The sequence below is a fragment of the Camelus dromedarius genome, chromosome 21 (genome assembly GCF_036321535.1).
Source record: "Camelus dromedarius isolate mCamDro1 chromosome 21, mCamDro1.pat, whole genome shotgun sequence".
Classification (NCBI taxonomy): Eukaryota; Metazoa; Chordata; class Mammalia; order Artiodactyla; family Camelidae; genus Camelus; species Camelus dromedarius.
In genome coordinates this window covers 10,631,203-10,656,654 of record NC_087456.1, presented here as the reverse complement: position 1 = coordinate 10,656,654, position 25,452 = coordinate 10,631,203, and the positions used below count along the sequence as shown (strand labels likewise).

General features: G+C 41.9%; 1 protein-coding gene across 1 annotated transcript; it reads right to left on the bottom strand.

Moving 5' to 3' along the window:
* Window positions 1-1,984: 1,984 nt before the first annotated feature.
* UTP25 (UTP25 small subunit processome component) lies at window positions 1,985-24,962 on the bottom strand. Its single transcript, XM_010992149.3, has 12 exons — window positions 24,757-24,962; window positions 23,983-24,022; window positions 23,024-23,270; window positions 21,071-21,241; window positions 19,390-19,478; window positions 17,273-17,683; window positions 15,325-15,544; window positions 12,667-12,869; window positions 11,346-11,528; window positions 11,104-11,216; window positions 10,190-10,435; window positions 1,985-3,070 (listed from the first exon to the last, which is right to left on the bottom strand). The coding sequence occupies exons 1-12, from the start codon at window positions 24,867-24,869 to the stop codon at window positions 2,827-2,829; spliced, it is 2,280 nt and encodes a 759-aa protein (XP_010990451.2). The 5' UTR covers window positions 24,870-24,962; the 3' UTR covers window positions 1,985-2,826.
* Window positions 24,963-25,452: the final 490 nt, after the last annotated feature.

Genomic DNA, 25,452 nt, shown 5'->3' with positions numbered 1-25,452 from the left:
AAGCCTTTTTTCCCCTCAAAAAGAAAAGTGCTAAGCTAGTTGTTCTTACTATGGGAAGGAAAAAAAAAAGTTTAAACTCTTACTTCCCTACCTTAAAATTCCACCTCTCCCCAGGACTGGGACCATTCCTTTGTCTATCTTCTACCGGCACTACACAGGAACTTGCTGGCTGAAAAGAAGCCTTGCTAATATCAAGATAGTGTATAATTCCAGCTCAGGCATTGTTATCCGTCATCCAGCAGACGCTCTTCTCTGCCTTATTTTGTGTGAGAGATCTGATGTTAAGGCATCCTTTTAATGAAACCACTCCAGAGATTCAAGTCTTTGCAATCAGTTCAGAAGCCAGGGCCACTGCCAAGGCTTACTTTCTTTCCCAGGTGCTGAGCCAGGAACAGAAGCAACACTGCTTTGTTTGCACTTGAAACCCTCCGTGTTCTCTGTGGGCAAGAAGCAGTTAGCTGGCTATGAGCCAGCATTAAAATCAACAGGGATGCTTAATAAAATGTGTATTCCTGGGGCTACATGAGAGACTTGAAACCCAGGCTCACATGTGAGTGGAGATCCAGAGAAGATGGAGGTTTGGGAGTCTGTGAATAGTGATAATGAAAGCCATGAGATTAGCTACAATTCACAGGGAAAAGGATGCAGAAATAGAAGATGGGGGTAATCAGAGTCCCTTCTTCCTCACATCTCTGAACTAGGCAAATAAACTTACTTCTTTTCTCATAATATACAGGCTGGAAGGTAAATAGCAACACAAATATGCCAATAACCTCAGGGCACTCGATGGATAAGTTTTTTGTAGCATGGGTTTGGCTGGCTTAAGACGATAAATTTTCAAAACTTCAGGAACCCATCTATATATACGATGAATAGTTCTACTGTCCAGGTTGAGAAAAGAGAGAAATAAAAATGCCTGTTTAAATATTTAGCAGAACATTTCATGTTTTTTCTCTATTGATAAGCAACTTTAAGCATGTCTAAGTAGAAAAAAAATCTATACCAATTATGGATCGTTCCACTGAGGATACTGGAAGCCATGTGTCTCACCATCTGAGAAGAGAGTTACAAATATGGAAAGGGAGAAGACAAGACGAACCCAGTGGTATTAGTCTGAAACCAGAGGTATGGTGTAAATTCATGGTTCTCAGCATATGGATGCAGAAATAAATTTAGATACACACATGCAAATACTCCTGAATTCTGCCTACTGAGATGGCCTGGGACCAGTGGTTCCACAATAGTACTGAGCACACCTAGCATTCAAATCTTCATTTTAAGATAATTTTCCACTAAAGAAAGCAGGGCTGGAGTAGGAAAAATACAAGACAAACCTGGGATGTCTCATAATGTCAGAAAATAAAGAAATGCCCAGGTATAAGAGGGACATGTGAATAAGACACAGGAGCCAGCCTGAAGGAGCTCCCACTGGCCACAGCTGAGGCCATTCAAGCACCTAAAGGAATAATGATAATAACTGATCATAATCCACTGACTAAAAAATGAAATGATGAGCCCATACTCATAGGATTAATATAAATGAATGAATAAAGGGGGAAAGAGTGATTCTACAGTGGAAAAGTCTGGCAAGCGCCACCGTGAACAAGTGGTCAGTACTGTAGTGACGGGACAAGGGGATCAGGCGCCCGAAGAGAAGAGACGCAGCAGCATCACTTCTGTGCTGCTCCTGCCAGATGTGCAGTAACCTAACCTAACAGGGAGCAGCACGCAAAATACTCTTCTAAAGTGTCAAGGTCAAGAAAGGCAACAAAAAGCTGAGGTACCACCCAACACAAAGCCCACTGCAGCTTATGTACACCTCTGAAGAGCATCTTTTGCTATAAAGGACATTATTGGGACATTTGGCAAAATCTGAATGGGGTCCAAGGATTAGTGGCTATTTCCTGATTTGAGGTTGCATAGAAAAATCTCCTTGTTTATAGAAAATACACATTGAACTCAGGGATGAATTTTACGAGTGAGAGGCCCATCAAGTTGGTAATTTATTCTCAAATGATTTGGGTTCTGTACTTGTAAGTTTTCTGTCTGATAATATTTTGGAATAAAGATGTTTTTTAAAGGTACAACTTTTTTTCAACTTTGTTATATGGCTTAAAAAATGACTATAGCAATGATGAAGCCAATGGTGTTGAAGACGAATACTGCAACATCAAGAGTTTCACGCCATTATTTCTTGAAATAAAACAGAAATTGATGGTATTGTATATAATGTGATTTTTAAAGTGTATTATTTTAACTAAAACATTTATTATTACGAGTTAAAAAAAGATCAGTGAATGAATACTCTTCTAGGTTGAATTAAAATAGAACATTTAAGGTTTAAAAAAGTTTGGCTGGGGTAAAAATAACAGTTTTGCAAAACCTGTGTGATCCAAAATTAAGATGATATTCAGCAGCAAGAAATATTCCAATTTCTCGTAACCAGTTCTCACAGGCAAAGAAATGTATGCCTTACTTTAAGAAGGCGTCAAACAGAAATAGGCCAAACTGAAAGAATTTACCAAGTGTAATAAATTAGATGTAAAAAATCACCATAAAAGAATTTACAGCTTACCAAAAGATTCACAAGTAGAAGACTCTTTCTATCAGCTTCTCAGAGTCCCATTAGCTTTGTACTGATCTCTGAAAGATGTGTTTTACCAAAATTCGGTTTACATTGACCTTTTCAGGGAATATGACCTGAAAAGAAGTATCTGATAAGACACTGCCTTATCCTTCCTTGCAGCAGTCCTGCTTTGTGTAAGTGATCAGAGAGAGTCAAGAGTCACGTATCACGTCAAATACCATCTCCTGTCCAACAAGTTCTCATCTCTCTCCAGTAATGAAGAGGTGGACGTTCTTCTTGGACTGCAGCATCTGTGCAGCGCGCTCCACACCGACCACGGCGGCCAACCTCTGGGCGTCGTACTTGGAGTAGAGGACAGTGCAGGTCCAGGTGGCTTCCTCTCCTCTGGTGGTGGCTCTCAGCATGTTGCAGACTTCACTGTAGAAGTGGGGATATGTTGGCAGCTCATAGAAAATCAGGTTCCTGATACCTTTTATTGTGTATCTGTCAGAAGGAGAAAGAGAGGCTATGTCTACATGAGAGAATTTATGGAAAAGCCACCTATTCGTGTCATAGGCACATAGTCACTCTTGCTGCTTCATGCTCGAGGAGGATAATGGTACAAATGACAGACCAAAAGTTGCTCTAACTTCAACTGGAAGGGCTTAATTTTGTGACAATTTTTGAATTCCTAATGTTTGGCTTCAGATAATGATAAAATGAATCTGCATTTCTTGAGCCTACTTGAGCAGACTGAAGTAGGGTGGTGAAGAATAGATCAGGATTAAAAATCTGTCACAGAAAATTTAAAAAGCAGGCACTTCCGATTTAACATTACCCTTGTTATAATCAAGCAAAATAGAATGTTCTATAATGGAGAAGAGGTCGGACCTAGTACATAAAATAAACCGCACAAACTGTAAATGCATTCTCATTAGTCTTTTTTTGTCACTCTGTAGACACGTTAACTCCATGGCAGATGTCCTGACTTCATCCATTTATAAAATCTTGCCTGAGGACCCATTAGGCATTATGGGAAAGTGATTAGTTTCAACAGCTTCTGCATTTCTTTCCCTGCTGCACAGGGCTGCACGGTGGTGGTGGGCGTGTACACCCTAGGGACTGGCCTTACAGTTCCCGTTGAGGTCAGTCATTCCCTCTGGGGCTCCGTAACAAAAGATTTTATACGTTGACAAGGTTCTGATTTTTCCTGTTCGACTGCTGATGTTACACTCCCTTGGGAATTTCATGTTATTCACAAAGGATAAGCTTTCCTTTCCTTTTTATCCCAAGGCTCATCCTGATCTCTCTGGAGATCCTCCTCTTCCAAAATGTCACTGCAATCCATTACTTGGTTCACCTTTCCACAAAGAAGGGATTCTATTGGCTAATAAAGTTGAATAAACACAGTTCTCCCTCACTGGTTATCAAAACAAATGAAAACAAACACTGGGTTCCACTTCTGCTTAGTGTGTAGAGAACTCAGGAGAATACTGCTCCCATGCTAACAAGAAAAAGGCAGACTATCTACAACAGCATTTCTTTGCTTGCACCCAGACAGCTGGCGGTGCGCTGGTGTATGTTTTAACAACTGGCTCTCAGTGGGGAGGGGAAGGTGCTGATTTGAAGCATTTGCCAATTTCTGCGGTGTAAATACTCTACCATGGCCAATTTCGAGCTATCAATGTCATGATGCTGAACTTGGAGCTGGGAAGAGACGCTCATACCGGCGCTAGAGAGTTTCAGCCCATCACTAACTGAATTCCAGAGTGACAAGCTTGTGTGAAGACAGGACACACGAACTATTTCACCTTTGACAGAGCACGGGAGGAAAAGTGGGTGGCTGCCAAGAAAGTGGGTAAGAAGAAATCCACACTTTTTAAAAAAAAAAATTGAAGTACAGTTGATTTACAATGGTGTGTTACTTTCAAGTGTATAGGAGTGATTCACCCACACATTTATACATTCTTTTTCAGATTCTTTTCCATTGTAGGTTATTCAAGATATTGAATATAGTTCCCTGTGCTATACAATAGGTTGTTGTATATCTATTTTATATACACTAGTGTGTATCTGTTAATCCCTAACCCCTAATTTATCCCTCCCCTCTCCACACTTACCCTTTGGTAACCATGTTTTCTATGTCTGTGAGTCTGCTTCTGTTTTATAAATAAGATCATTTGTATCACTATTTTAGATTCCACATATAAGTGATATCATATGATATTTGTGCAAGGAAGCCACACTTTTAGCAAGTCCTTAAAGGGCAAGTGTGGATCTGCACGGTAGTTCAGAATCCCTGGGTTTCCCGGACATTCCTTGACTTCACATTCACTCACAAGGTCTTCTCCACAGGCCTCCACTGGGAGCCCTGGAGAAAGGCTGGAGGCAAGACAGAGGAGGTGAAGGGCTTGGTGGAAGCTGAGAGGAGAGCAGGACACTGAGACAAGACCCACCAGCATTGGGCCCCTCACTAAGCCACTGTCCGCTGGAGGAACTGGCAGTCTGTGCTGCATGGAAGGTAACTATGGTAACAACTGGACTAGATCCACAACTCCCATACCAGGGGCTTGACAGAAGAGGTGTGCCTAGGCCAACCACTTACTCAGGCACTACATTCAACTGACAACTGCAAAAAACACAGAAAAGCAAGAAAAAGACATTAAAAACATGAGGTATCATTCTATCAAGTCACTGGGAACAAGTAGGGTTCTGCAGAAATAAACCAATGGAATGTAAATTATTATTATTATTTTATAATTTGACAAATTTTGATGTATACACCAATGATACCACCACCACAATCAAGATAGCTAACATTTCCATCACTCCCCAAGAGGTGCAAATTTCTAATTCCCAATTTATCCCTTCCCATCCCCTTTACCCCCTGGTAACCATAAGTTTGTTCTCTATGGCTGTGAGTCTGTTTCTGTTTTGTAAATAAGTTTATCTGTGTCCTTTTTTTTAGATTACAAATATAAGCCATATCATATGGTATTTTTCTTTCTCTTTCGGACTTACTTCACTTAGAACGACAATCTCCAGGTCCATCAATGTTGCTGCAAATGGTATTACTTTATTCTTTTTTATTTCACACATATATATATACACACCACATCTTTATCCAGTCATCTGTAGATGGACACTTAGGTTGCTTCCATGTCTTGGCTATTGTAAACAGTGCTTCTAGGAACACTGAAGTGCATGTATCTTTTCCAATTATATTTTTCTCCATATGTATGCCCAGAAGTGGTACTGCTGGATCATATGGTAAGTTTATTTTTAGTTTTTTAAGGAACCACCATACTGTCCTATATGGAGTATAAATTATTATGCAGGTGTATTTGGGGCAGGGAGGAGGGGAAGATGGAACGAAGCAAACAAGTGGCAATGTATAGCAAATTTTAAATTGTCTACAGTCTTCGAGCAAACAAACTTTCCTTTCCAAATTTATCCTAAGGAAATACTGAGGTAACTATGCCATCAACTATGCATACGGATGTTCTTGGCGTTATTGTGTATAATAGCAGAAAACAACAAAAATCCACACATGTATTAAAAAGAAACTGGGTTAATTATCTATCCATACAATGTAATACTATGTAACCATTAAGAAGGATGCTATAGGCACACCTCATAGACTACCTATTAATTACACAGAAAAGGTATCTTTACAATGTAGAGATCTAGCAGACCCACCTTGACCAAGTGACTACATTTAGCATCACCAAAAATGGTATAAACTGACACCACAAGCCTCTTGGGCAGATGCAGTGGAAGAACACAATATCCTCTATGTAGAATTCTTACCAAAAAAAATGTTTAAGTTTGTGGTCCCCAAACTTTGCTGCTCATTGAATCACCTATTTTTTTTTTTAAATACCTATACTTGGTCCCGACCCCTAGACACTATGATTTAATTCATACTGGGATATGGCCTGGACATTCAGATGTGAAAAAGCTCCCAAGGAGATTCTAATGTATAGCAAAATTTGGGGATACTGATTTAAATAATAAGAAAACAGACAAATCCACAGTGTGGTACATTCTACAGGAAACCAGACTGGACTCTTCAAAAATGTCAGTATCATGAAAAAGAATGAAAGAGAATCATTTTAGATCAAGGTTTCTTCTTGGCACTACTGACATTTTAACCAGGTATTCTTTGATGCAGGGGCTGTCCTGGACACTGCAGGACGTTTATCAGCATCTTGGCCTTGACCCGCTTGAACCACTAGACCACTAGAACAACCTTCCAGCTGTGACAACCAAAAATGTCTCCAGATACTACCAAATGTTCCTTGAAGAGCACAGCTGCCCCTGCTTAAGAACTACTAAGACAGACCAAAGAAATATGTTAACTGAGTGCAATGTATGATTCCTAGCTGAATCTTGGATTAGTGGTGGGGAAAAACAGCCATAATGGTCATTTTGGGGACAACTAGGAAAATTTGAGTGTAGATTAAATATTAAATGATATTATTGCAGTAATGTTGAGTGGTATGTTAAGGGTGTTGTGATTAGATCAAAGGAGGTTGTTTTTAAGGGCTACAATCTGAAAGAGTTAGGGGTTAGAAATCTCCTGCAATTTACAGTCTAACAGTTCAGGAAGAAAAAATGAGATGTGAGTCAAGAGAGAGGAGACAGAGAATGTGGGTGTGTTCAAACGTAGCAAAGTGCTAACAGCTGGTCAAATCTAAGAGAAAGGAGTTAGAGATGTTCATTGGTACAGTCTTAAAATATCTTTTGAAATAAAATTTTCCCAAATAAAAAGTTGAGGGGAGGGAGGATGTGACGGAACTATATATATTAACTTAAAAATACATCCATGTCATACAAACGTCTTTACCAAAATGTTAACTTATTTATGTTCTTTATTCAATGAGCACAGAAAATATTTAAGATAAAAGAAAAAAAATCCTCATGTGCATACTGTGATCCCAATTTTCTAACTTTTTAAAATGTCTATGGTCTGTGTGTGTGCATGTGCACATATTTTTTACATAAAAAAGACAGGAAAGGAATACACCAAAATTGGTATTTATATCAGTGCAGTGAGATTATAGGTGATTCCATTTTTTAACCCTGTATTTTCCAAGTTCTCTATAATAATTGTGTAATATTCTTATAATCAGAGAATTTCTAAAACAAAATAAAACCACAAAGCCAAGAAAAATGTCTCTTAGTACTACTTTGTCCACAGCAGAGACTGGGTATCTCCTGGAAATAAGAGAATGTGACCAGGACCTCTTCAGAGGGATAATTAGTGCCAATTCCCTAAAATCTTCAGAACCCCTTCCCCTGCCTTCTTCCACCCTTGTACGTGCCCTGGGTCTTCAGTGACCCCCTACAAATAAGGCCCAACACCCCAAAAGGACCTAAAACTAAGGGTATTCTAGATGTCTACTTAACCTGCCAACTGCTGAACATAACTGACTTGAAAGGCTTTCCCACACACTCTGTAAAGTCCAGGTCTGCTACTTCTACAACTGGGGTTCTCACTGGGGTAGGGGGACTCAGAAACACCCCAGCAGCCTTTCCAACTCCAGAAATTTCTCCTCCAGAGTCTGCCCTGCTGTGCTAACCCACTAATAATGCTCCGAGAAAGAGCTGTGAACTGTCCTTCCTTCAGGGACCCCATCATGTGGGGTCCAATCCTAAGATTCTATTGGTTTCATATCCCCGAAAGAAAAAAAAAAAACTTTAGGTGGGATTTTTTTTGCTAGCTTGTAAATAATACAAATGAATTGTATTATTTCTAACACTGCCTACTTCCAAAGAGAATATAAATACAGAATTTCAGAGTTGGATGGATACTAAAGTTTAAAATACATGTACTTTACCCCAGGCCAAATCAAAAAATCAAATCACAAAGGCACTGCAGATCAAATCATCCATCATCACCTTGGTGACCAAAAAGTTCTAGTTGGGAATCTTGAGATAATTGGCAGCTGCAGAACTCCAAGGCACATTATTTCCATTAACCTCAAACACAGGCTACACCCACTAACCTGGTCCAGGGTATAAGCAAATAGCACATGTTAGGTTTGTCTTTATAGTGACTTTGGGGGCAAAACAGTTTGGTCAATAAAAGAACAGTGTAAGACAGGAGACTGCCCTGCCTACTTCAGAGAAGGGGCTCCTTTGACATCGCACCCTCTCCATGAAGAGCTGCTGTTTGAGAGCGGTCCTCTCCCCAACGTAATTCACTCTTGCTATAGACAGCCACGCTGGGAAGTTTTCCAATCCAGCCACTTCATTTAAAGGACTTGCTCTGGTGTCACGTCAAGCAGTCGGAAAACGAAGGGCTCTTAACACCTGCTGAGTGCAAACTCCCCCAAAACACCACTTTCCAACATGAATGAAAACCGCCACCTAAGGCAACAAGGCAAATGATGCCGCCAGCAAGCAGGCATTCATCAACACCCTTGGGACAAACAGCCCTGTCTGGGTAGGCAAGAACGAAGCCCAGCAAACACAAGTGTAGTCATTTCTCCTCTCCACTCACAGGTCACCTGGTCAGCATGATGCCCCAGGAGGTCACGTCATGCCAGCCGGCTTCGCCCCGGCAGGCTGCTGGGTTCCTCCCTCCCCATCCTGGTAAGGAGAACACTTCTGGGGCACAGCACCCTAATGTCATCATCAACTGAAAGGCAACACAATGCCAAGGTGCATCATCTAATCCGCTCCAAAGTCTAGACAATTTCTGGCCTTAGGTGTCAGGGATTCTCTGAGAAAACGTGCCCTTTGTTAGTATATGACTGAGAGTTAATGAAACAGTAAAGTCAGAATTGAAATTCACTGGACGTTATTGTGAATCAGGAAGGAAAAGGTTATAGGATGCACTTTCCATCTCTCTAGGTAAGGGCTTTTACATTTGGCAGCAGAGAGGATTAGCAAAACAATAAAACAACTGAGCTCTGGGGGCACAAAGGGCTGCAACCATCCCAAACAGTTAACAGAAGGCTCAATATTAGTTAACACTCTAATTAGAATTTTTTTTTAAAAAGGCCAACCCAACTTATTCTGTCAAAGTCACATGGTGGGGAAGGTAAGCAAACATTGAAGCCCTTGAATATTCAACTCTAAGCCCCTCACCTTCAGCTTCCTGTAAACATCAAGGGGCCCCCTAGTCCTGGTTCTCCTTGGCGCAGAAGCAAGCGCGGGGGCACCCACTCAGGACGCACCAGAATGTTCTGAATACGCGTGCTGTGCTCAGCTTCCATCTCCACAGACCACAGAGTCCCCAGGATTTTCTCTGTGCTTCTGTGACAGGTTCCTCCCTCTCCTGTATTCACTTAAGGTGCCCTGTCGAGAGCTGTTCAACTCTGTAAGGTTTTTCTAGAGGGGCAGACCTACAGCTACAGGAAAGTACCCCAAGTGTGGGCCCGCTCCAGAGCCACACACAGGTTACGCTGTAGTCACCCATTCGTTTCTACGTTTTCCAACAATGCCCACCTTGGGAGAAAACCATCCACCCAACCAAGAAGAGTCTAATCAGTCCCAAAACTCTAGCTTCTCTGCAGTCAGTGGGGTGACGGAGGACCTCACAACACGGCAAGCCTACCACGCGCTCAGAAGCAGCCCTCCGGGGAGGACACTGGAAACCTGGCCCTGCTTTACCTTTTGTAGAAATGGAAGCGCTCTGTGAGGAGCAGGAACTGCTTCTCTCCTTGAAGGAAGAAGTGTCTGGCCCTGGAGACACCCGACTTCTGGGTGTACTCGCAGATGTGGGTGAAGTTCAGTTCCTCCTTCTTGAAGTAATTTCGGAGACGCACAAAGTCAAAGTAGGAAGGGACATAGATAAGCGTGTGAGACATGACTGCATCACGATACTGAGGCAAAATCTTGTTCACAAAGAAGTTAAACCTGGTTTGGAAAGGCAAAGGGCAAAGTCAGTGGTCTTCAGTTGAGCCCCTAGTGTCACCGCTAACTGCATGATGCTGGGCAAGTCACAATCTCCCTCCAACTCCCCAAAGAGGACAATTTGGCCTGCCTCATCACAGGAAGACTGTGTGAAGGGTAAAACTTGTTAAGTACGTTAAAAAACAACTGCTACCACTATTCATCATAAGGAACAGATGTGACACCAGCCAGTCAACAAATAATTACCGAACACCTACCGCATGCTAAGCACCACTCTGCTACCATGGGTCCCGCGACTAAACATAATGAAGAGACGGGAAAAATATAGAGAGAATCAGAAAAAGTTCTTGCCCCAAAGGGCTTACAATTAAGTTGTTGGCATCTACCATTAAACAATATAATGTAATTTTAAAATGTCAATCTAGGAGGAAGCACCCCTGATTTACTAACCCTGCCACTAACTAGCCGGAAGAACCAGGGCAAGGTACCATTTCTCTGGGGCTTCAGTGTCCTCCTCTGTCAGTGGCATGATTGGGTTCAATTATTTCATTTCGTTTTATAAATACTAATCAATAAGGCCAACGTGGTACCTAATTCTAAATTTGTACACCAAAGTCAAATCTCTCTCTGTGGCCCCCAGGCATCCAACAGGACTGGGGAGGGATGGGTACCTGGCATCAATCACTGAAGCTAGGTTTTCAGCTTCCATCCTCTGGAAGACATGTGGGAGCTGCACCAGGACGTGACTGATGGAGCCAGTCATCGGGACGTTCCTCACAGCCACCTGCCAGGGGTCAACGAGAGCATCAGGAGGTAAGCCATCCCCGTGCTGACCAAATGCTATCCTCTCCTGCCTCGTGACTCAAATACACAATACTTCAGGAGGAGTCAGAGAAATAAGGAGAGAACCCACCTGGCCTTGCACGTTGACGCAGTACTTGTTGAACACGGAGTTGATCTGGGCATCCTGCAGGGCCCCGAACAGCAGCGTCTGGCGATAGTACTTGGACCAATTATTGAGGCTCCACATCCGCACACGAGAAAAGTCCACCCCATGTGAGTCCAAGGGCAGCAGGTTCATGTGGTTCATCAAATGCTTTGAGCAGAAATAATACTACCATTAATATTGATTGAGCACTGCTAAGCATTCTAGAGGTCTAGCGTCTTATTTACCCCCGTGAAGTACAGACTATCATCTCCCAAACCACGACAAGAAAACTGAGGCTCAGACGGGTGAGTGACTTGCCCAGTCAGGCGAACACCCCCGACAAGGTAAGTTCAAACTAACCACCTCATGGACCTTTCAAAAAGGATCAAGATGGTACAGAAATATTTCTTTTAAAGGAACTTTTGAAAAGTTACCCTGGTCATTCTACAGGCTACTCAGTTCCAGGCTCGGACAAGAAGGGAGATGACAGGGAAGACAGAACTGCTGTCCTTCCGTGACCTGGTTCCCAAAACATCAGCAGAGTCCCAGAGAGACTGCATGTGCCTTTTCCTCAATTAAAGACTGACTCAACCATCAACAAGCCTTTTCCATTTTAATTGTATTTTAACCTTGTAATGTATATTGAAGGGAAACAATGTATTCCCTACTTTATAAATAAGTAATCCCTGTTATTTGTCCCAAACTTCCTCCAAGCCCAAGGCGGTAGGAAAAGTAAGTTCTCATATGCCTTATGAAAACAAACCTATTGTTTCAAAGCAGTTTTTCGATCCTAAAACTAAAAACACTGCAGAGTATGTGGAGAGGGAGACAAAAATCACAGCACAAATTACAGTAGGGGGACAAAAACATCATATATTTCTCTGCAAAACAAGACCACACATTAAGAGATGTGAGCAATGTTTTCTCATCTCCACTGAAGACTAAACAAGAGAATGAGCATAAACTGTAAGAGGAATTATTTTAGATAAAGACATTCCTGGTGAGGAGGATTTTCAACCAACCAACCAACCAATCACACTAAAGTGGTCTATTAGCAGAAGTAAACTTTAAGGGGAAGAAATCTTTTCAGGAGATTTGAAGACATTGACAAGAATTTTTATCTTTTTGGATACTTTACTGACCAATCTGTGGGTAGAAGATGGGACAATATTTTCCACTTTCAAATTGGAAAATGTGGAATATTTCCCTGTTTCCAAACTACCTGAGTTTTAATCTGGACTTCAATAACCCTTTCAGACGCACACCACTGAGCTTCATGTCTCTAAATGTGAACGACCAACGTTACCAGGACATGCTCCCAGTTCTGCATCAGGTAAATGTCAGCTTGATCAATGATGAGAAGCTCAATAGAAGACAGAAAGTCAAAGTCTCTCTTCTTCTCTCCTTCTGCACCAAGGATGGTCCTCAAGCCCAGCGGGGAGGCAATGAGGATGTCCGAGGAGTAAAAGGGGGCATAGAGTCGGATGCTTCTCTGCAGTACTGCCACTCCTACAAAACAGCCAGGTACACGTGTTCATCAGCCACTGCCAAGCCACCAGCTTTCACCCTCTCAAAGTGCCCCCTCCCTTGTACCTTCCACACCCTCCCCCTTAGTGTATAATGGTGCTCAAACTGCTTTCTCTAGTAAGAGCAGCAGCAGCATCCCCCCTTGCATCTGCAGTCCCTTCTAGCTCTCACCTTCTGCCTTTCTCTCACCGGCAAACCTTCCAGAAGATTGTCTCTACTTTAAAATCTCCCACTCACTCCTCAATGCACTGCAATCTGCCTCTGACTCTCAGGATGCCACTCTTGCTAAGGTCACCAACAGTTCTGAGTTAGCAATTCAATGGCATGTTAGTGTTTATTACCATGAATGCATAAGCAGTGTTTTGAATATACCCTCCTTGAAATGTTCTTTTCCTCATTGGTGGTCTCTATGACTTCAACTTCAACTTCTCCTATCACAGACCTGGTCCTCGCAGGACACCACCAGAGCCAATAATCGTAAAAAACCCACACAGGGGACACCCCTCGGGCGCCAGACTCAGGCAGACAAGGGGTGGGGTGGGGTGGTGGGGAGTGCAGATTGCATTTCTGGACTCCACAGGACTGAAACAAGACAGCAGTTTGAGAGGCAACAGAGAACTAGGGAAAGGTTAAACAGTACAGTTCATCTCCCACACAGGGCTACTCTTTCCAGACAGGGAGAGGTAACTGTTTCATAGAATATACAGAAACAGAGAGTCAAGCAAAATGAGGAAGCAGAGAAACATGTTCCAAATGAAGGAACAAGATAAAACCCAAGAAAAGAAAAAAAAAAGTAATGAAACAGAGATGAATAATTTATCTGATAAAGAATTCAAAGTGATCGTTATAAAGAAGCTCACCAAACTTGGGAGATGAATGAACAAACACTGTGAGAAACTCAAGAAAGAGACAGAAAATGTAAGAAAATTCTAAACAGAATTTACAGAGCTGAAGAATATAATAAGTGAACTGAAAAATACACTAGAGGAAATCAGCAGCAGACTGGACAACACATAAGACTGGACCAGTGACCTAGAAGACAGGGTAGTGGAAATCACCTCAACAGAACAGCAAAGAGAAAAAGTATTTTTTAAAAATGAGGACAGTTTCAGGGATCTGTGGGACAACATCAAGTGCACTATCGCTGGCATTAAGGAGTCCCAGAAAGAGGAGGGAGAGAAACGGGCGGAAAACTTATTTGAAAAAATAATGGCTGAAAATTTCCCTAACCTGGTGAAGGAAACAGACATTAGGATCCAAGAAGCACAGACAGTCCCAAACAAAATGAACCCAAAGAGATTCATGCCAAGACACATTATAATTAAAATGTCAAAAGTCAGAGGTAAAGAGGGAATTTTAAGCAGTAAGAGAAAAACAATTAGTTACATGTAAGGGAATCCCCATAAGATTATCAGCTCATTTTTCAGCAGAAACTTTGCAGGCCAGAAGGGAATGGAATGATACATTCAAATATGCTGAAAGGAAACAATTTCCAACCTAGAAGGAAGAAAATAAAAGTCAGACAAGAAATAATGAATAAATGAAATGGAGATTAAAAATAAAAAATAAAAAGATCAATGAAATTAAGAGCTGGTTCTGTGAAAAGATAAACAACCTTTAGCCAGACTCATTAAAAAAAAAGAGTATCCAAATAAATAAAATAAAAAAATGTTATAACCGACACCACAGAAATACAAAGGATTGTAAGAAATTACTATGAACAATTACACACCAACAAGTTGGATAACCCAGAAGAAATGGATAAATTCCTGGAAATACACAATCTTCCAAGACTGAATCATGAAGAAACAGAAAATGTGAACAGATCAATTACTAGTAATGAGATTGAATCAGTAATCAAAAACTTCCAACAAACAGAAAGTCCAGGACCAGACGGCTTCACTGGTAAATTCTACTGAACATGTAAAGAAGATTTAATACCTGTCTTTCTCAAACTATTCCAAGAAATTAAAGAGGATGGAATGCTTCCAAATTGATGTCACATAACCAGCAAAACATTAATACTGAAACCAGACAGAAACACCACAGGAAAAAAGAAAATTACGGGACAATATCCCTGGTGAACACAGATGCAAAAATCCTCCACAAAATATTACCAAACTGAATTCATCAATACTTTAAAAGCATCACATCAAGCAGAATTCATTCCAGGGATATAAGGATGGTCTGACAAAGTGCATATAGAGGCAATGTACCTCAACATAAAAAAGGCATATACATCCACCCCATTAGCCAAGGTGAGACTCTCTCCCTTGGCAGATAAGATATCTCAAATACACCCTGGTTCTGCCAGGAGGCTGAGTCAGTGACCTATGAGAGAATGCCTAATTCCAGGCTTCCAGGCTTCCAGCTTCCAGCTACGGGCACCTCGCACCTCACGTGCCTCACGGTCTCAGGTTTGACAAGGAGGAATTACCGATCCTGAAGTGGTCATCGATGTTGCCGACAAACACAGCTTCGTAATCCTCAGGCCTCTTCAGGTTGGGTGGTCTCTCCTCGGGATCTGAGCCATACTCTCCATTAAACCTCTTTTTGTTGCTTACAATGATTTTCTTCTTGCTGTCGCCCTCAAGGAGGCTGATGAAGAGCTGTACCACCCGCAAAGCGGCTTCCCGGAAGGGCACCACTATCAGCACCTGTGGAGGGAGGGAGTGACGGGCAGCCTTGGAGGTGCAAGGGGAAGGAAGCACAGCTCGAAGTGAGCCTGCCGAGGACATGGTGCTAAGGAGCCCTCTGTTCTGCAGCCCGCGGCCAGGGACCATATGCACGTCACCCCCTCGTACACAGGACCTGGCTCAGTACAGGAGGCTGAGCATCTTTCATACCTACAGCAACACGTCCTACGGACTTTCATCTCACAGCTAACTGGGAGGCAATTCTTAAGCAGAATGTGGAAATACCTTTCAAGATAAGCTAATGTCCATAACAGAGTTGTCCACTAGCAAAGACCTAAGGACATAAACACACAAAGTTCTTTGAGGACTAGAAAGTTACTGGCTTTTGTCTCCCACAGAACTTAGCACAGTATTTTGATCCATAAGACTCAAAGATCACGCTGAATAAACAAATTAGGTGTAAGAAGTAGAGAATAAAGCTAGTAAAGAAAAGGACTAATGCATCATTACTTCCCTAGTACATTTCCTAGTGTATTTTCCAGAAATGATGATAAAGCGCTCCTGAAATAAGGTCGTATTTCAACAGGAAGTATAGGACTCAGTTTTCCAAACATTTCCCAAAATGCTTAATGTTATAACTGTTGTGGAAAAAAAAAACAGAAGATACTTAATAAATGATTAATTTCTAACTATCCTTTTGTAAACAATAGAATCAATGAAAATAACCCCAGTCAGATCAAACAATTCATCAAATTCTAAATGTGCTTTCTGGGTAATCTGCCTCTTGCTCTTTTTTTGCATTTTTAAATGGAAACAGATAATCTTATTATCCTCATGTTTGAGATTCTGAAAGTTGCCAGAAACGCAACTAGCACAGCCAGGAGGGTTAGTGATTCAGTCTGCTACAATGCAGGGATGATGGACTGATTCTGAAGAGGGCCAAGTTATCATCCTGGCAGTGACAGTAAGTGTCTAGGCTTTGGTTTCCCCAGTTGTCAAACAGGGGACCTGGACTACAAAATCTCCAAGAGCCACATCGGTATTAAAACACCAGAATCTTATTAAGCTCAATGAGAACAATCTAAGAAGATGAGGCTTCAAGATGGAGACATGCAGGCTAAGGGATGGGGAATGGAAGGCACAGTATCCAGCTCCATAACAGCATGGAAAGTGTAGACAGAATTAAGACATTTTCAATCTAAGACCCCAGTCCACTGGAGCTTAGGCTTAGGAGCCCAAATAAATGGGATCATCACTTTAAATAACTATACAATGGAAAAATGAGGATCTTTATTTTTCAAGGTTTACATATTTATGTGGCTTAGTGGAAAGAATCCTTGGTTCTAGTCCCATCTCTGCTACTCCTTCCCTGGTCCCCAACGAATCTGGGTCCACAGGTGTAACAGGTAGAGACTGAACAGAATACTCCTTAAGGTCCCAGCCAGCTCTGACACTCACAAAAAAGAGATCTATGGTAGAGTGTTACTTATGTATGCTCAGGGTTTATCTTTAAGGATAACTGTCATGGAGGTACCTCCTACTCCAGTTTCCACTTGAACCACTGTCAGAAAGTCCACTGAACCGTCTGCAGCACTGCTCTGACATCACCCGGCCCATCTAACAAGCTCACTCTTGGACTCATTCATTATTCCAATCATTACAACACCTGAGAACATGCTAAGTGCCAGGCAGCTGTATGGTAGAGCCTTACAGCCTCCTTGAGGGCAAAGTTCTCCTGCTGCCACTCACCTTGGGCCTTGTTAGTCCTTGGTCCCTGAAGTCGTCATCATCACCCACCCCAAGTTTCTGGCTTCGGCGTCTGCTGTTGTTGCCAAGCACCTGGGCATTGGCTTTGAGGACGTGGTTTATCACATGCAGGCAGTACACGTGGCGGATCTCTTCCCCGTTCTTCAGGGCAGTCCTTTCTGGGTAGAGCAGGTCACGGTAAGAATTCATAATTAAGAAGAGCTCCTTCTGGAGGGGTGTGAATGGGCTATTTGATTTTTGGGTTCCAGAGAGGAACTGGCTGTTGGTCTTGATCCAGGTGGATTCCAGAGGTTTCTGGAGATGAAGTGACTTTAAGTCAACATCCTTTGGGGGTTTAAAGGTTTCCAACTTCTGAAACTTGGATGAAAAGACAAGCTGGCCCAAGATGGGCCACTGGGGGAGAGATGGTCGAGAGTTAAGTCAGACGTGAGTTATAGTACCCTACCTTCACACAGTGCTTTATAATTCACCACAGCCTCTCATGACTTAGAGATCCTCTCATTTAATCCTCACAACAATCTCACAAGGCAAACACTATAATGCTCTTCTCACAGTTTAGGAAATGCTGAGATTCAGAGGTTGTATGGTTCAGACAAACAGGAGAGAACAGAGCTAAGGACAAGAGCCCAAGGTTTCTGACTTTAGAAATCTTGTGAGCTCTTGGCTGTATCAGTGGGTCACAAACTGCCATGGACCACATAGAATGTCAGAATTTATTCTAGATGAAAAAAAAGGGCCCAATGGTCAAATAACTTCGGTAAACACCGGAAAACCTAATCCCCCTCAGGGAGAGTCACATGCCCATTAGATACTAAAGGTTCTGCTGAGTCCTGTAACAGAACTCAGTTCCATGCCATCTAACCCAGAGTTTTTCACATGTACTTGGGCATGAACAAATTTGGTTCATTGTACTGGTTTTTTGTTTTTGTTTTTTTTGTGGGAGCCATATCTATTAGAATCCTAAAGAATAATATTTTGTGGAATACCAGTTTGGAAATGTTTGCATTATAACTGTTGATCTTAGCAATTAAAAAAAAGGATGACCTTAGCAGTAAAAAAAAAAAAGAATTAACTACTGATATATGCCAACAAATGGGATGACTCTCCAGGAAATTATGCTCCATGAAAAAAGCCAACCTGTATGATTTTATTTATAGAACACTTTTCAAATAAGAAAATTATACTAATGGAAAACAACTTTAGTGGTTACCAAGGGTTAGGCATCAGGGAGCAGGAGGTGGGTGTGGTTATAAAAGGGCACCAGGGAATAGGAGGGATCTTTATGGTGCTGAAAACGTCCTGTATGTTGACTGTGGTGGTGGACAGGGGAACCTATGCATGTGATAAAACTGTGCGGAAGTAAATAACACACACAAATGAGTAAGAACAAAAAACTGAGGCAACCTGAACAAGACAGGTAGGTTGTATCAATGAAAATCATACCAGTTCTTAATTGTGACACTGTACTCTAGTTTTGCAAAATGTTACCATTGGGGGAACTGGGGAAAAGAGCACGTGGGCTGTCTTTGCATTGTTTCTTACAACTGCATCTATAATTATTACCGCTATAAAAATTTCAACGAAACAAGGATGGCCAACTCTTAGGAATAACATCAGTGGTGGAAAACAAGCACCATAAAAACAAAGCAAAAACTGCTCCATACCTGAGTAATTTTGTTGTGAACCTGTCTCAGATATTTCAAACAAAGGAACAGCAGTAGCCACCGTTTCACTGAACACTTTCTATGTACCTGCCAGTAAACTAAATTACTTTTTAGACGTAGACATTACTGTCCCCCTCTAACACATGAGAAGAGTGAAGATCAAAAAGGTAGATTAACTTGCCTTGGGTCCTGAAATATCCCCTTGCAGGTGCGCACCTGTCTCAAGGGCACTCTTATCTTACTGGTCCCTGTCCTCCAGCTTCCCAGTGTCTTTTCTAGCTACACCTGTGCCCTACTAGGCTCGTCCAGCCTTCCTATGTCCTGCTCCCCATCAAGCCATCTCCCACTGGTATATATCATACATTCAGGGAGCCACTGAAACCCAAGACAACTGCTGCTGCCTCTCTGTAACTGGGATGACTGATCAACACTTACTTTTAGCTGGTGGGTAGTTTTGGTATTTGTGGCAATGGCCTGGATTTCTTTTTCTTTCAGTTCTTTGTTCACATGTTGTACAAATGGATCTAATTCAGAATAAAGAATATCAGAACACTTAGAGCAAATGGCAGGAATTTTTCAGTCTTCGTTAGTGAAAAGTATGCTGTTCTTCGTGATGTTAAATCGTCTTTTTTTCCCATCAACTTTCCCATCATTTATCCCAGTCCAGAGCTTAAAAGCTTCTCACAGGTTCATCTCCCTAAAGCATCTCTCCAATCACATTGCTTCCCAGCTCAAAAATCTCTGAAGAAACGTCTTGGTCTGAAATTCAGGGCACTACGGCATATACCTCTCCAATGAATTATACATGTTTTTGAATTATACAGCCCTCAAATTCTTCTGCCACTGTGGCTTTCCATCATTTAAAAATCCTATCCTCTCTTTCATTTCACTTTTGTATATCCAAATCGTATCAGTTTAATGTTACCCCCGGACTCACAACAAATAACTACCTCCCAGGAGCTTACTGTGTCGGGCACTGTGCTGGCTCCACTAAGAGGCCAGCTGTGGTCTCCTACACAGTCATCGACCTCTTCTCAAGTCCCCCAGCCTACCCACAACCCAGCCACCCCAACACATACACATGCACGTCCTACCTCGTCTAACTAGACTGCAAGATCCCTGAGAGCAGGTTCCATGTCTGATTTAACTTGCACTGGCCACCTAATCTTCTCTTCAGTCCCACTCATTAAGAAGCAAAGTTAAATGACCCATCCAAAGATCCAAGTATTAACACTTCAAATGCAGTGCGCCTTATATTAATACCTAAAGTAAGCAACCAGAGAAATTTTAGAATAGCTAAGCTTCCCAATGTTTCCTCCAGAGTTTTTAAAATTTTTGCTAGTTCAGAATGGGGTTCATGCCCTACTTCTACCTGCTGCTTCTCCCTCTTCCCAAGAAGAGCCAACAGAACTGAATGAGCCAAATGAGGATTGAAGTTACAGCTTCAATGACAAGCTGGTTGAAGAATGGCACTGGGACCAAAAAAGGCAGTCAGGACACAGAGTGAGACCAACCTGACTTGCCCCCCAGGCACAGGCTGAGATGTGGCACTTGGGAGAGAACAGAGACCTGCCTAAGCCTACCACAGGCAGGCCCCGTCCAGGAGACTGCCACGAGGCAGAGAGGCTGGGGAGACAGGGTGGAGCTTGCTGGCATCTGAGGTGCTCCCTGGTAATAAGGACCAAGCAGATTAGCCACTCCCAGGTCTCGCAAATCTGGAAAATGACTGCTCCAATATGGAAGACCCAGTGAAGGGTAGAGAGAAAAGTGCAAAGTAGTTTTCTCTTCTTTCTCTTTTTCTTCCTTCTCTGCCTGGGGAGGAAATCAGAAGTCTTCCCCTGACCTCATCTGTGGAAACGTGAAGTCTGGGGAACTGGCTTTCCCTGCTATCACTCTTAAACTGTTTATTCTCCTAAACAGCCCCCTACTCCCATCTCTGCTTAACCACTGAAAAACACAAAATATCTTTGAGAAGCACTTCTTCCCAGCTCTAGATCTAGCTGCTGAACTATCTGTTTTCATTGCTGCTCATTCCAATAACAGGAAGTTTAACGTGTACTAACCCATAATCTCCCATAAGCATCCGGTGACCGCAAACAACACACACTGTGCTGACCTTGTGATGCTTTCAGAGAACAGTTGCCTCCACTTTCCTCTTCGAGAAAATTGGTTTCTAGGCTGAAGAGTGACTCGTGTTTTGCATCTGTAAACTCCTCGGGGGATTCCTGTGATGTGCCAGGTGGCCCGTGCCCATCTTTTCCCTCAGGGTCAGCAGGTAAGGCTACACCTGCAATTTTGAGAAACATTCTATGCAATTCTTTACTACTCATAAACACAATTATACCTCTGTTGACAAATAAACATCTAATTCCTTAGCCTACATCAACACTGATGTTCACTGTTATTACTTACTTTTAAGCAAATTCAGGTGGAAGACATAAGTTTCAATATTAAGCCTGACTGTTGACCAAGTACGTGTAAGGATGTTCAAAGCAGCACTGATTATAAGAAATAACTGAAAAAAATGGTTTCATCATTTCTATCAATGGGGTACTAATTAAACTACCATATATCATTTACAATGGAGTACTAAATGATAAAGCAAATGTGAACCCACAATTACACACATGAAAAAAGGTCCATGTTATATTATTAAAGAAAAGAGTAAGTTACAGAAATTTAGGAGACCATTATACACATACACATAAATATATGCATATACTCGTGTTTGCTCATATATCCATAAAAAAGTATTCTGGAAGGTTATATAAAATGTTAAAGGTGTTTATCTCAAGGTGGTGGAGATACAGGTTAACTATACTACCCCCTGGGATAGCTCAAGTGGTAGAGTGCGTACTCAGCATGCATGAGGTCCTGGGTTCAATCCCTAGCACCTCCTCTAAAAACAAAATAAATAAACCTAATCACCTCCCCCAAAAAACCCAAAATAAAAATAAATAAGTAAATAAATCTATTTTTAAAAAAGAAAAAAGTTACCCTGATATTCAGACAATGGACTACTACTCCAGTAATAAAAAGAAATGAACTACTAATACATGAACAACATGAGTGAGTCACAAAAGCATGAGTACTCAAAGAAGCCAGACACAAAAGGGTACTTATTGCATACTTTCATTCATGTAAGTTTCTGAAACAGGCACAATTAAGTGAAAGAAAGCGGGTCAGTGGTTGCCTAGTGTCAGGTCTGGGAAACTGACTGCAAAAGGACAAAAAGAAACTTTTTGTAGGTATTGGGAAATGTTCTGTGTCTTGATTTTGGTGGTGATAATACAGATACACACACTCGTCAAAACCTATCGAATTACATACTTGAGTACACATTATTGTATGTAAATCATACCTCAATAAAGTTGATTTTAAAATTAAAGAGAGGGGCATGGGCTCATAGCTCAGTGGTAGCATGCATGCTTAGCATGAGCAAGGTCCTGGGTTCAATCCCTAGTACCTCCATTAAAAAAATTTATATATATATGTGTGTGTGTGTCTATGTGTATGTAAGTGTGTGTGTGTATATAAAGTTAAAGAAAAAAGTCATCTAGAATCTGAGTGAAACAGAGTTTCTTTAAGCTTTCAATCCCAGCTCTTCTCTGAAACCTCCCCTCAGTTTCCCTGGCAGCGTGCGACCACCCTGCATCTTCAGCATCTTACACTAGCTGTTCCGCTCAAATCTGCTGCTTGGGAAGTTCTGCATATTTTATGTCCATCTTCCATTAAACTTAGTTTCTCTAAGGAAGGAATAGTAATCTAATAAATTGAGACTCTGCCAAAACCAGAATTATGTTCCCTTTCCTCTCAATCAGGGGAACTTCAACTAGGACTCATGAAGTCCTGGAAACAGTAAGCAAATAAGTCATTTCTGCATTTTTCTGGCCAGAGGGTCCTATGTTTTCATTAGATTCTGAAAGATATCACCAACCTCAAGAAGGTTAAGTATCTCTGCTTCGGATCCATGGGCTTTCAGCCAGCCCATACAGTACAGGGCACTGTGCCCATGGGGCAATCTGTCTAGCCCCAGCAAAGATGGTGAACCCACACCAAAGACACTTACTCTCCTGCATTTCAGTAGACTCTGCCGCCATCTCCTCCTCCACACTGATGTCACTAGCACCATCTTCATGGTTCATTTCTGCCTCATCTACAACACTGTCTTCTTCCTCTTCTTCGTCATCATCGTCCTCCTCCTCCTCTTCCTTGGAAACATTCTTTAACGTGGCAAGTAGTTTATGGTAACCAGAAACTTGTTCTGGTTCACTCTCTGCTTCACTTTCAGAACTTGAAGTATCTGAACTCTCTGACTAAAAGGAGAATGGGAATTTTAAAAACAAAAATTATGTTGCTCTAGTTGTTACTCCACGAGTATCATCAGGCCCACAGTGTAACAGGTTCAGGCTTTTCTAAATAAAAATTAGCTTTTCTGTAAATACGCAATCCTATCTATTCAACCAAGCCAGCACCAAATTTGTTTAAAATAGCTAATCTAGCTGTGTTTTTAGAAGCTCTTCATCTTCTTTGAACTGCTAATGTTCCACATGGGAAGAAAGTCGACGAAAAACATAGAGCTTCAGGTTACAAGGTGATCTAAACTATGTGTCAGACGTTTGGCATTTTTAAAGGAGCCAAAGGAACATTACAATAAAACAAAAAACTACCAGTTTTTTTTTTTTTTTACTTTGTTGGAATGAGATAAGACCTCTGATGATTCTGCACTCTATTTTACGTTAAACAAACATAATACTTCTTAGGATTTACCAAGAGCCCCTTGCTAAGTCTCCTTAACAGGTTCTAACAGGCTAATCTCTCAGAGCAGTTTCAAACTCTTTGTACCATACTAGCTATCACAATGGCATTTTAACAGCCATCTGCATTCAAAACTAAGTAATATTACTAAAATAAGAGCTTACATCTAAAACTGAAAAGAATAGAAATGTAGCCAAACTCTACTATTATACATAATCTTAAAAATAACAATTCAGCATCAACAATCATAAAGAAAGTATAAAGCATTACCGGTTGACAAGTCTGTGGTTTTGCCTCCTTTGTAGAAACCCTAGAAGAAACAAGTAATGTTAAACTCTAACTACTAGTACAGGACAATTAAAAAAGACTAAGAATACAACTTTAAATGAAAATAGCATAATATACCATTATAAATACACTATAACTACTAGTTATGTAAAAACTACATAACCACTTGGACAAGGATTGTAAGAATATTACAGATAATTATTAACAAATAAAAGGTTTAACGAGATCACACGACAAATACTAGTCACACAATAACTCGCTCTCATCCAAAAGATGGAAAAACTTGGCAAATAAAAGCCTTTTTATTCTAGCAAACTTCTTAATTAGACTGTCCCACTGTTGAGAAGGTGGCCCAATGTGGTGGGATGAGCACTAAGACCATAATTGAGGGTCTGCACACTAACAGAGGAACCTACAAACTACATCAGTGGTGTCCCAAGGTCCCAAGTAATTCTTTAAAAACACAAAATGCAAAAACAATCTAGAAAATCTCTGACCATACAAAACCCAGCCCCCCCACACACACAGGGGGCGTGCAGCATAAAGCTACCCGCTCAACAAAAAGTAGGAAGACCCGTGAAACGCCGCATCTCAGGCGGCAAGCCGCCAGGACCCTCCAAGCCGAGGGCAGCGTGGGAAAAGGAGGCAGCTGCCCCGTCACTATCCCCCGGGAGACCGGCGGGCCCAGCGGGGAAACGCGGGCTTCCACTCGGAACAGACGCGGGCAGAGCTGGCCCCAGCCATGCCCCTCCATACCTGTCATAGAAGGGATGCTCCTCGCCGAAATCCCGAAGATGCCTCTTCTGCTTTTTAGTCAGGCTGCTAAGCAGCTGGCCCTGGCTCCGGCTACGGCTCCCGCGTTTGCCCATGGCGAAAACATCAAGTTAGCCCACCTCAGAGAAGCACGTCTTTCACCCGGAAGTAGTCTCGTCGACCCACTCACGCGGGATCGCCGACGGCGCTTTACGGTTGAAGCAGGGTGCCATAAAGCAGGGCCGCTTTACGTCGCGCTTGTACGACAGGCGTTAGAACTTCCTGCTTCCCATTCCGCCTCCTAGCGAGACTCTTTGGAAGCACATGCACTTAAGCTTAGCTTTTCTCTGAGCCCTAGAAAGAACAAGACAGGTAGGCTTTGGGCTTCCAGGTGTGGGTAAATGGGTGGGCGTGCTTTGTGCATCTGTTTTGGTTGTGGGAATCAGCCTCCATAAGCGTCTAGTAGAGGGGATGGTTAAATGCAGTGCCTTTAGCAAAATACCAACCAACATTTAAGGGTGCCGGCACATTCATCATCACAACAGTCACGGTAATAAGCCTGATAATGGAGATAAAAAAGCCAATGCTTAGAAAGAGTTACGTAAACACTACCAAGACAGGAGATGGAACACTAAGTCTGTCTGATGCTACCACAGGCTTTTCCCACTAGGATCGGCCACGTGCGTGTGCTATGGGGCA

Excerpts from the sequence above, each read along its gene's own strand:
- UTP25 (XM_010992149.3), bottom strand. The coding sequence starts at position 24,869 with ATGGGCAAACGCGGGAGCCGTAGCCGGAGCCAGGGCCAGCTGCTTAGC. Across the intron at positions 19,479-21,070 it reads TTCTCTGAAAGCATCACAAG|ATCCATTTGTACAACATGTG; the intron begins GTCAGCACAGTG and ends ATTCTGAATTAG. Across the intron at positions 11,217-11,345 it reads GCGTCAACGTGCAAGGCCAG|GTGGCTGTGAGGAACGTCCC; the intron begins GTGGGTTCTCTC and ends GACCCCTGGCAG.